The following is a 12,756-nucleotide window of genomic DNA, read 5'->3' as shown; positions in this document are numbered from 1 at the left end:
ATGCTAACCATTCAGCAAAGCTGACCATTGTGTTATAATTCAGAAGAGGGGGTGGTCAATGAGGTACAAATAAGGCCCAGAGCACACCAAAAACCTCTAGCAGATCTGCAAAACGCTAGAGGTTTTTGAAGCAGATTTCAGAGCGATTCTAGGCATGTTTAGAGAGGTTTTCTAAACATGCCTAGCGGTTTTGGGAGCGTTTTTGTGTAGCAGATTACACACATTGTTACTGAACAGCTTCTGTAACAAAAATGCCTGGAAAGCCTCTCTGATCTAGCGTTTTCCAGAGCGGTTTGAGTTTTTTCTATACAAACCGCAAAAGTGCTGCAGGACCCACGTTTGCGGTTTGCAAAAAAAAAAAATTACAAATGAGCAACAATCCCACTGATATACATTAGCCAACCGTTTTCCAAGGTGGAAGCGGTTTGCGGATCGCTTCAAAATCCGCTCGGTGTGCGCCAGGCCTAATTTTGAGTTGATGCAAATTCTATACACAAACTCATGCAAGCTTCAAGATGCACCGATTGAATCCTGGCAAAATGTATTTCGATTGACCTCTCTTCAAGGGGCATACATTTGCATCTCATTGACTGTCTCTCCTCAAAAAGGAGGCCTGCACCCACTAAGGGCCCGTTTCCACTAGCGCAAATTCGCATGCAGACAACGCATGCGGATTCGCATAGGCAATACAAGTGGATGGGACTGTTTCCACTTGTCAGTTTTCATTTGCATTTTTATGTGCAGGATTTTTCTGCACGGTAGACCCTGCAGAATTCGCCTGCGTGTGGAATGCAGGCGATTCGCAGGTAATGTATTTAATAGGGAAATCGCATGCGTTTTTTGCATGAGTTTTCTCCCGCGATTTCGCATTGAAAGTAATGTAAATTGACACAGGCAGTGACATGGTTAAAAAAAAAAAAAAAAAAAAAAAATCGCATATACCCTGCCTATGCGAAATCGTGGCAAAGAACGCATGCGGAATCGCACCCGCATGCGATTTTGTCAACAGTGATATGCGGCGATTCCGCACCGCACTAGTGGAAACGGGCCCTAACAGGTGGGTTCTTACATCTCGTCAACAGCAAACATACTGGCCAAAGCCCATAAAAAAAAAAAAATAAAAAAAAAAAAAAAAAAAGGACCTGAGCCAACATTTATAAAATGCAATTCATTTTGAATTGATGTAAATTTTATCCAGTTTGGAATTCGAACCATCAAATTCAGTAGGCAATTCTATACTGCATATTAATTACACTAACTTGTTGTTATTAGCATTTCACTGGCCAATGACTATTGTAAACCCCAATTACAATCTTGTTTTTTGTTGGTATAAACCAGCTTACCTACCAGTAAGAACAACCTTCCTAACTCCATATCGCAGTCAGATAAAATACATTCAGGTTACAGGTTAAAACCCCATCACACACCCCCTAGTGGCGGGACCGTTCAATGCCTTCCAATTTTTTCCAACCAACAGACCGTCCATCCTCATGCATGCAAAGCGATGTGCTGAAACCGTTGGAATTGGGCAGCAGACAGAGGGAGCATGCAAGCAAGATAAACACTTTACTACACAATATTTCAGGTACAAGGCTGCCACCACCTCTGTAGAAGTACAGAGGACCTGCGCTGACTACTCTAAACCTGCAAATGAAATTGTTAAAAACACGCTAGTCTGGCTGAAACAATACAATACTTCAAGTAGCGAATTTTCAGAAAGGCTAGGATTTTCTGTGGTGTGTAAAGCAGGTATGTAGCTGAGAAAATGACCTCAAGTCTTATTGTAAAATCAAAATAACTAATCTATACAGAAATGTATTAGAAGTAACAATTACAGAGAAAGTAGCCCAGATTAAATAAAAGGTAAAAACAAAGAAAATGAATAGTTAAAGTTTTGGAAGAAGTATGTCTTGTGTGGAAAATATCCCCCCCCCCCCCCCCCCCCCCAAAAAAAAAAAAAAAAAAAGGAAGGAGGAGGGTTTCTTGGTTTCAAAAGTTCAGTCAAAATGGAGGCCAGCTGCACGGGCTTCTAGCTGGCTCCAGCTTAAGTGAGGTTTCAAGAATAGTGAGGACTGTTTGCTGAAAATGCTCTGTTCCTTTTATACACATCTGCTCTAAGGGGTGGAGTGAGGCTCTGCACCTGCTATATCGCAAACCACGTTCATTGCACACAAATTCACAATCCCCAAAGAATATGGATCACATTAACAAAATGGCCTTCACAATCCATGTCTGGTATTACTGAGAAGTGAGATAACGGGGAGGTGGCTAACCCCAGCCCCGTACAAGAGGGATGAAAATGACCACCACTACATTACTAGCGATCAGACAATTTCATACCCATCATAAGTACAGTATATCTTAAAAAAAAAAGTCAAAAATCATACAATATTCATTTTAAATATGGCCAGTGTGGTTCCACAGGTTCTCACTTGCTGGGGTGTGGGGGTAGCCATTTCCCAGAACAGATGCCACATTGCTTCCTGAATATAATCTGTTATCTTGCTGGAATAGCCCCTACACATGCAATCTGAATTAAAACAATCAGAAAATTGATTGCGTTTCTTCACGGTTCGTCCGTGACACCCGCCACCCCCTAAACCTGTAAGGGGTACCATGAGTCTCCACATTTTTTCTCTTTAGTACCTGTACATTGTCCTGTCCTTTTGTATTGCAGCACACAAAATGACCTATACTCAATTATTTGTGTGCAGTGCATGAAGACTGTACACTGTGTTAATACATCTGGCATGCGGAGGTCACTGTTCTACTTGTGTACTGCATAAAGATTATCTGTACTGTTGTGGGTCGTTGGTTCCTGTTCTGCACTGGCTAGGAACGTGGAGAGAAGACCCCATTTATGTGCAGAGTTGGTGAGTCCTGTGAATAAACCTAGTTTCAGTCATTCTGAAAACACAAAAAGGAAGTTACCTCATGTTTATTTTTGGAATGAAGCGGTACATGTAGATGTGACCGTACTGCAGCAGCTCATCCGCAAACTCTGGAGCCAGCGTGCCATGATGTTCCGGGGGGAAATAGCGCAAGGCATTCTCCAGTGCAAGCTAATGGAACACAAAGTAAATGAAAGTGACAAGACAACTGAAATAAACATATTTGCCATTACTCCTTGTAATGTGTATACAAGATACAAACACTGGCTGAGACTAATGAACCACTGGATGAGAGCTGCAAGATAATTAATGTCAGGAGGTGTCATGAGCACACCTTAAAGGACTCACGAGGTGACATAATGAGATAGACATGGGTATGTACAGTGCCTAGTACACAAATAACTAGTCATGTGTTCCTTTTTTTCCCCTTTCTCTGCCTGAAAGAGGTAAAAATCAAGTATGTAAGTGGCAGTTCCTGTCCGGGTTGGGATCAGGTCGGACTCTAGCATAACCCTCACTGATAAGAAATTGCAGCCATAAAACACTTTTGTGGCAGTAAATGGCTTCTAAGAGGAGGAAAGAGACAAAAAGGGTCAATAGTTCATATATTTTAGCCCTGGCATACTTCAATTAATGTGTCATTGAGAAAAGGCAATGAAACAGTAAAAGCTTAAAAAGTTGATTTACATATAAAATAAAACTGTGTGATAACTTTACAAGTCATTTTTAGAAGTAGGAGGACAGATACAATTGTTTCTCATTTTTTTTTTTCCGCCTCGGATGTCCTTTAAACATGGAGTCTATGTGGCATTTGGTCTTCACTTGCATAGAAAGTCTTAAAGTAAACCTGAGATGGGCTATTTAAAGTGGAGCTGAACTCTTGCACAGGGCAGAAGGAAAAAAAAGAAAAATGCACCCTGCATGTATTTAGAGAGTTTAGACTTTTTGTAATTTGATCTGTCCCCTGAGTCGACCGCCATGGCAGATAAGCTTTTTTGAAAGCACAGGATGTGAATATGTCTGCTTCCATGAAAGCAGGAAGTAGAACACTGGAGATTTATTTAAGTATTTGGATCAGCTGTAACAAAGAACTGTTTTTCTATGAAGGTTATTATGCTGTTGCACATCTTTTAGAGCAGAGAGAAAGTTTTGAGTTCAGGTCCGCTTTAAAAAGATTTTATACTTACCCAGGGCTTCCTCCAGCCCCATGAGCAGAGATGAAGCACCGGGGAAATATATACAATATACATATAAAATCTTTTAAATGCCCATCTTAGGTACACTTTAAGGCCTAGTTCACATTATAAGTTGCCAGAGCGCTATCACAAGCACTGAGTGATTTATTGAGTAGCTTTTTTTTTTTTTAATTCACTTCCTGACACCCTTAGGGCTCGTTCCCACTGTTGCGACGCGATTTCGGCCGCATTCCGACGCTTGTAAAAACGCATGCGGATGCGTTTCCGCATGCGTTTTTACCCGCGATTTCGCATGCGATTTCGCATGGCAGGGTGCCATGCGAAATTAACCATGACACTGCCAGGGCTAAATAAAATTGAAAAAGGTGCGAAATCGCACGCGAAATCGCGGGTAAAAACGCATGTAACAAACGCATGCGTTTTTACTATTAAATACATTAGCGGCGATTCGCACGGATTCCCGACGCAGGCGAAATCGTTGGCTCTTTTGTGCGTTTTTTTCACGCTGAAAAAACGCACCTCAACAACGCTACAGTGGAAACAGGCCCATCCACTTGCATTACATGTGCGGATCTGCATGCGTTGGACGCATGCAGATTCGCGATAGTGGAAACGAGCCCTAAGGGCCCATTCACACTTAGAAGCGCAAAATGCCGGGAGTGATTATTCTGCGATTTCTCCGCGATCGTATCTAGCGCTTCTATAGCACTGAAACGTGATCGCCGGGACAGCGCCTGAAAATGGTGCAGGCTACGTGTTTGCGTTTCTCATTTTTGGTCGATTTGCAGCGATTACCGCAAATCGCCCAAGTAAGAACGGGCCCATAGGGTTTTTTTTTTTTTTTTTTACACTACCACTTTCAAAAGTGCTAGTGTGTTTGAGCGTTTTGCCGAAATCGGCGGCAAAACGCTCAAGTGTGAATGAGCCATAAGTGTGTACAAGGCTTAAAGGGAAACTGAAGTAAGAGGTATATAGATGGCTGCCATATTTCCCTTTAATCAATACCAGTTGCCTAGCAGCCCTGCTGGTCTATTTCTCTGCAGTAGTATCTGAATAACACCAGAAACAAGCATGCAGCTAGTCTTGTCAGATCTGACTTTAAAGTCTGAAACACCTGATCTGCTGCATGCTTGTTTAGGGGCTATGGCTAATAGCATTAGAGGCAGAGGATCAGCAGGGCTGCCAGGCAACTGGTATTGCTTAACGGAAACAAACATGGCAGCCTCCATATACCTCTCTCTTCAGTTCCCCTTTAAGCCTGGTACACACTTCCAATTTTGATTGGCCACTGATTAGTTGATTTTACCACTCGCATGTTGTACGAGAGTTAACTACACAATCTGTTCATAGTATTCAATATAGCCCTCATACTACATGTAGTAACATTTGCCAATCAAAATTGTATGTGTGTACCAGGCTTTAAGTTTAGTAACGAGACGTCCCAGTTAACCTGGGAGATGTGAAACAAAATTACCCAAGAAAAAAACAAACAAACAAAAAAAAAAAAAAAACCACACACCTTGACCAATGGGTCTAGTCATGTTGACATACTAGAATATGTAGAAGTGATCCCTTTATGTGTCCCCTTTTAAGAGGTTAGTCTTATTTATGGGTAAACAGGGACCTTAAAGGGGAATGAACTACAGACAAAACCTTGTCAACCTCAATAGGTACAGTGGTTTGCAAAAGTATTCACCCCCCCCTTGAAGTTTTCCACATTTTGTCATATTACTGCCACAAGCATAAATCAATTGTATTGGAATTCCTTGTGAAAGACCAATACAAAGGGGTGTACACGTGAAGAGTGGAACGGAAATCATACATGATTCCAAACATTTAATTAAAAAAAAAAAAAAAAATAGCAAAGTGGGGTGTGCATAATTATTCAGCCCCGAGTCAATACTTTGTAGAACCACCTTTTGCTGCAATTACAGCTGCCAGTCTTTTAGGGTATGTCTCTACCAGCTTTGCACATCTAGAGACAGAAATGCTTGCCCATTCTTCTTTGCAAAACCGCTCCAGCTCAGTCAGATTAGATGGACAGCATTTGTGAACAGCAGTTTTCAGATCTTGCCACAGATTCTCAATTGGATTTAGATCTGGACTTTGACTGGGCCATTCTAACACATGGATATGTATTGTTTTAAACTATTCCATTGTTGCCCTGTTGGAAGGTGAACCTCCGCCCCAGTCTCAAGTCTTTTGCAGACTCCAAGAGGTTTTCTTCTAAGATTCCCCTGTAATTTGGCTCCATCCAGCTTCCCATCAACTGACCAGCTTCCCTGTCCCTGCTGAAGAGATGTACCCCCCTAGCATGATGCTGCCACCACCATATTTGACAGTTGGGATGATGTGTTCAGAGTGATGTGCGGTGTTAGTTTTCCGCCACACATAGCATTTTACATTTTGGCCAGAAAGTTCCATTTTGGTCTCAACTGACCAGAGCACCTTCTTCCACATGTTTGCTGTGTCCCCCACATGGCTTGTGGCTAACTGCAAACATGATTTCTTATGCTTTTCTGTTAACAATGGCTTTCTTCTTGCCACTCTTCCATAAAGGCCAACTTTGTGCAGTGCACGACTAATAGTTGTCCTATGGACAGATTCCCCCACCTAAGCTGTAGATCTCTGCAGCTCGTCCAGAGTCACCATGGGCCTCTGGACTGCATTTCTGATCAGCGCTCTCCTTGTTCGGCCTGTGAGTTTAGGTGGACGGCCTTGTCTTGGTAGGTTTACAGTTGTGCCATACTCCTTCCATTTCTGAATGATCGCTTGAACAGTGCTCCGTGGGATGTTCAAGGCTTTGGAAATCTTTTTTGTAGCCCAAGCCTGCTTTCAAATTTCTCAATAACTTAATCCCTGACCTGTCTGGTGTGTTCTTTGGACTTAAGGGTGTTGTTGCTCCCAATATTCTCTTAGACAACCTCTGAGGCTGTCACAGAGCAGCTGTATTTGTACTGACATTAGATTACACACAGGTGCACTCTTTAGTCATTAGCACTCATCAGGCAATGTCTATGGGCAACTGACTGCATTCAGACCAAAGGGGACTGAATAATTACGCACACCCCACTTCGCAGTTATTTTAATTTTTTTTTTTAATGTTTGGAATCATGTATGTTTTTTGTTCCACTTCTCACATGTACACCACTTTGTATTGATCTTTCATGTGAAATTTCAATAAAATTGATTCAGGTTTGCGGCAGTAATATGACAAAATGTGGGAAATTTTTATTTTTTTTTAGAAGTTTTGAGTTTATTTACACTGAAATCACAGTAACTGGCTGGAGATGAAGGGGAACTTTGCACAGGTCTACTTAGATTAGAATCTGATAAATCAATCATTAACCTTTCCAGTTAACGTGTATCAGATTCAGAGATGGCACTAATGTGTACATTTATACTTGCCTGAGGCTTCCTCCAGCCCCATGAAGTGCGTGGGTTCTCTCTTGCCATCCTTTCGGTTCACTCGTTATCACCCCGGTAACCTGGCCAGTTGTGCACGTCTGCCCAGCCTGGCCGCATTCCCATCCCTGGGAGTGTTCTGTGCAGCACAGGTGCAGAGAACTCCCAAGTGCAGGAGAGCGACATGGGGTGCACGCGTGGCATTTTTGAGCGTTTAGAGAGGTTTTCCAAACGCTAGTGATTTCCCTAAAGCTCAGCTAATGTTAATGGATGGGCCAAATTCCACTGGAGCGATTGCGATTACCAAAATCGCAAACGCAGAATTTTTGAGCGTTAGCATTTCTGCAATGCAAATTATATAAACGCTGGTGTAATCACTCATAAATCGCTATACAGAGCGATTGCTAGTGTTTTAACTGCTCCTGTTCTTTGGGGGGCGGAGAAGTCTATGACAACCGATCGCCATGATTGGACGGCTGTGGGGAGGGAGGGAAAATATTTAAAGAAACACTTTTTAAAATAAAAAAAATATATTTGTATAAACAAAAGCAAACATGGGGAACGATAAGTCCCCAGCAACAGAAAGCTCTGTTGGTGGGGAGAAATCACTTGGGTGCTGTGTTGTACACGTACACACACACAAATCGCAGATTGCTACACAATCACTGGCAAAAAGATTACCCTTTATTAAATTTAAAAAAAAAAAAAAAAAAAAAAAAAAAAAAACCTCATGAAACAGACACCCCTTACCAAAAAGCGTCATTAGAGGCCCTTTGTTGCAGCCAAATTTCCCTCCTGGGCCCGAGCTGACTGCTGACCCTCCCCCAATCACCTCCCAACTTAAAGGGGAACTTCAGCCTAAATAAACATACTGTCATTAAGTTACAGTAGTTATGTTAATTAGAATAGATGGGTAATATAATTTTTTACCCACCCTGTTTTAAAAGAACAGGCAAATGTTTGTGATTCATGGGGGCTGCCATCTTTGTCATGGGGGCAGCCATCTTTTTGGTTGAAAGGAGGTGACAAGGAGCAGGAGACACAGTTCCAACTGTCCTGTGTCCTGATAACCCCTCCCAGCTGCACACCTTAGGCTTCAAATGTCAAATTCAAAATGTAAAAAAAAAAAATTGCACCAAAACAGCAGAATGAGAACAACAACACCAGAAATCCCATCATGCTTTGCACAGCATCAGGGGAAAAAAGCCCGGGCAGTTTTCTTCTGTGCAGCTAAAAATGAGGCTTGGATAAGAGAAACAAAGCTCTGATGCTGTGAAACTGTTAAAGAAACACCAAGCCTTTTCAGTGCTGCTGAGTCGATTTTTAGTCTGGAGGTTCACTTTAACAGACTCTGCAGAGTCCCTGGGGAACAACAGTTAAGATGGGGAGGGACACCTTGGGGGCCCCCCTACCAGGGCCGGAGCTACCATAGGAAAAAATAGGCAGTTGCCCCAGAGCCTGTAGGGGCCCCCAAGGTGTCCCTCCCCCATCTTAAATGTTGCTCTCCATGGATTCTGCAGAGTCTGTTAAGTTGGGAGGGTCAGCAGCCAGCTCAGGGGCCTAGGAGGGAAACTTGGCTGCAAAAAAGGGCCTCTAATGGCACTTTTTGGTCAGGGGGTGTCTGTTGGGGGCCCCCAGGCTAATTTTGCCCTAGGGCCCAATTGTTACTTGAACCGGCTCTGCCCCCTACAGGCTCTGGGGCAATTGCCCATTTTTTCCTATGGTAGCTCCGGCCCTACATGCATTATATTCTCACTTGCTGCAGCTGTTGTGACTACCCCTGGTCTGGCTCTTCCGCTGCTTCCCCTGAGCACAACCAGGTGCATGTGTGACATCACACATGCACCACATGGTGTACACACCACCACATGGTGGCTGCATGTGATTGTGGCGCTCAGGGAAAACAGCGGATGAGGCCAGGAGTCGCCACAGCTGCAGCACATGAGAATACAGTGTATGGGTACATTAAAGGGCAATTGAAGTGAGAGGGCTATGGAGGCTGCCATATTTATTTTCTTTTAAGCAATACCAGTTGCCTGGCTGTCCTGCTGATCCTCTGCCTCTAATACTTTCAGCCATAGCCCCTGAACAAGCACACAGCAGATTGTCAGATCTGACAAGATTAGTTGCATGCTGGTCTATAGTGTGAGTCAAACACTACTGCAGCCAAATAGATCAACTGGGCTGTCAGACAACTGGTATAGTTTAAAAAATAAATATGGATGCTTCCAAATTCTTATTACTTCAGTGGTCCTTCAACATTTTGGGGCAAAGCAGCGGAGTCAGGAGGACGATTCCCAAGAGATTTCATGCTGAAATCGATTAGGAATCGGCCTGCATGTTTATGGGCAGCCATCAGATTTTTCTCTGATCAGATAGAGATCCGTCTCTTGGATGATCTGCCAACATAATACTAATAATACAGTTAAAAATGGCACACGGCACCAGGGGAACGAAAATGGCGCCGCATAGACTTACATTATAACGCTAATTAGCGTTATAAGTGTTAAAAAAAGACGCAGGCAGTGTGTCTTACACTTATAACGCTAAATAGCGTTATAAATCTTTTTAAAAAAATGCACAGGCCAGAGGGGGTCGGTGAGGAGAGAGGCAGCGGGACACTGGAGGGAATAGGCATCCGGGGAGGGTGTGTGTAATATGCATACATTACCTTGTCCCAGCCGCCAATTGCGCCTTCCCTCCGCTCCTGCACTTCTTCCATTAGTTTGCTGTAGCCGGCCAATCACCATGTGGTTTCAGTCCCCGCATGGTGATAGGCTGACTGCAGGACTACAGCAAACAAACTAGGAAGTGAAGGAGCGATCGCCGGCCGGACAAGGTAATGTATACATATTGCACACATCCTCCCCCCGATACCTATTCCATCCAGTGTCCCGCTGCCTCTCTCCCCCCTAACCCCCGCTGCCTATACTAGTCCCCTGCTTTTTTTAAGGGTGCCCCGTTCCACAATAAATGTATCATAAACCACTATTTACCGTTTTAATGTATTTACATTAAAACAGTAAATTGCGTTTAATGATACATTTAATCGGCAGAACAGTGCACCATTTTTTAGATGGATAATAATAACAACAACAACGCACCAACATATTATGCAACCCTGGACAATAAATACATACAATGACAGACATAAAAGGGTTATACAACTTAGGACAAAGCTATACAAGGCAAAAAAGTACAAAATACATGATCATGTGATTATGAGCTGATTAGGTAGGCCCAGATACCAGCAGGGCCGGGCCGAGGCATAGGCTGGAGAGGCTCCAGCCTCAGGGCGCAGTGTAGGAGGGGGCGCACAATTCATTCAGATGTCATTCCTAATTGTGTATTAAGCAGAAATAAATAAGAATAGGGGATACATAGCAGTGACTGCAAGCCAGATAACTAGTGATTATGGTGTTGGGGGCTCTGGAGCGCCTCTTAGTCTAGTAGCAATCAGTGTGTGACGGCTGGGGTGGGAGGGATGGAGGGGTGCACTTTGGTGTCTCAGCCTTGGGTGCTGGAGGACCTTGTCCCAGCTCTGGATACCAGTACGAGGCTGTCATAGGAAAGGAGCACATGATCATGTAGAATACACTAGGGAAGGGAGGACCCTGCCAAACACTTACACTCTAGATGTATGGACACCTAATCTTCCAAGTCTTAAAGGGAATGTCCAAGCAAAATTAAAAAATGAGTTTCACTCAAGCTGCATTTCCACTTGTGCGGTGCGAATCGCTGCGGTAAAAATTCGCATGTGGATGCGAATTTCGCATGCGGGTCTATGCGCATTTTCATGCGAAATTCGCATGGATGACGATGTATGCGAATTTAACCATGGCAGTGCTGGTGTGCTTTTCCAGACCCAAACCTCAAGCGATTTTCCTATTAAATACATTGTATGCGATTCGCATAGCGGTATGCGATATGCGAATTCTGATGGCTCTGTCATGCGAATTTTTTCTGCACAGAAAAACGCAAAGGAATCCTGACAAGTGGAAACAGTCCCATTCACTTGTATTGCTATGCGAATTTGCATGCGAAAAACGCATGCGAATTCGCAATAGTGGAAATGGGCCCTCACCTGGGGCTTCTACCAGCCCCATGCAGCCATCCTGTGCCCTCGTAGTCACTCACTGCTGCTCCAGTCCCCCGCTAGCAGCTTTCCGACCTCGGAGGTCGGCGGGACGCTTTGCGTACATTTTTACGCATTCCTGCTAGTGCAGGAACATTAACACAAACATTTTTACGCGTTACTGGTTCAATGCGTAAAAATGTACGCATTGAATCAGTAATGCGTAAAAATGTATGTGTTAATGTTCCTGCACTAGCGGGAATGCGTAAAAATGTACACAATGCGTGCCACCGACCTCCAAGGTCGGCAAGCTGCCAGCAGGGGACTGGAGCAGCAGTGAGTGACTACGAGGGCACAGGATGGCTGCATGGGGCTGGTAGAAGCCCCAGGTAAGTGAAACTCATTTTTTAATTTTGATTGAACCTTCCCTTTAAAGGAAACCCAAGGTGAGAGTGATATAGAGGCTGACATTCCTTTTAAACAATGCACATTGCCTGTATGTCCTGCTGATTCTCTTTCTCTAATATGTTTAGCCATAGACACTGAACAAGCATGCAGCAGATCAGGTACTCTGACTCAGGTTTTACTGGACTAGCCATATGCTTGGGTATGACTTAGAAACTACTTATACCAGAAGATCAACGGGGCTGCCAGGCAATTGGCATTGTTAAGAAGGAAATAAATATGGCAGTTTCCATATCCTTCTCACCTTTAGGCCTCCTTTCCACAAACTGTTGAGCTGTGTGCTCAGCAAGCAGTTATCAAGCAGAAGTAAGCAGTTATCATGCAGCAAGAAGCAGTTACAGGGCAGCAGTGAGCAGTTGAGAGAGTTTGAGAGGCATTTCACTGCCTATCAACAGTTCTTGGAAACATAACTTAGATTAGACTTTAACCAATCAAATATAGTAGACAAAGATTGTGACTGGCTGGGTAACAAACTTTATGAAATATGCAAGAAATTTTGCATTTCATCAATCATCCCATAACGCTATTAAAAATGTATATTTGTGTTTTCCTCCTACCTTTTCCTCCTGCTTAGACAGGGGGGTTCTCCGGACGGGGGCATGGGGCACGCTATCATCTCTGCCCCGGTGTGGAGGCAGCGGGTGGAGGGGTAGACCAGCACAGAGCTCTTGCACACTGATCATGATGGAGGCTGGAAACAGACAGGTCAGCTGAACACACAAGT

The 12,756-nt window shown here is 43.7% G+C and overlaps 1 protein-coding gene across 1 annotated transcript in view; it reads right to left on the bottom strand.

Annotated features, from left to right (window-relative positions):
- UROC1 (urocanate hydratase 1) overlaps positions 1–12,756 on the bottom strand; it is a 77,488-nt gene extending 64,732 nt beyond the window's left edge. Inside the window, exons 1-2 of the mRNA XM_068253073.1 lie at positions 12,590–12,756; positions 2,932–3,062 (exon numbers count right to left, since the gene is read on the bottom strand). Coding sequence (XP_068109174.1) covers positions 2,932–3,062; positions 12,590–12,715 — 257 coding nt within the window. The 5' untranslated portion in view covers positions 12,716–12,756. The remainder of the gene's footprint in view (positions 1–2,931; positions 3,063–12,589) is intronic.

Source organism: Hyperolius riggenbachi, chromosome 9 (assembly GCF_040937935.1).
Source record: "Hyperolius riggenbachi isolate aHypRig1 chromosome 9, aHypRig1.pri, whole genome shotgun sequence".
NCBI classification, from domain to species: Eukaryota; Metazoa; Chordata; class Amphibia; order Anura; family Hyperoliidae; genus Hyperolius; species Hyperolius riggenbachi.
The sequence above is the reverse complement of the archived record's forward strand: the minus strand, read 5'-3'. Positions and strand labels throughout refer to the sequence as shown.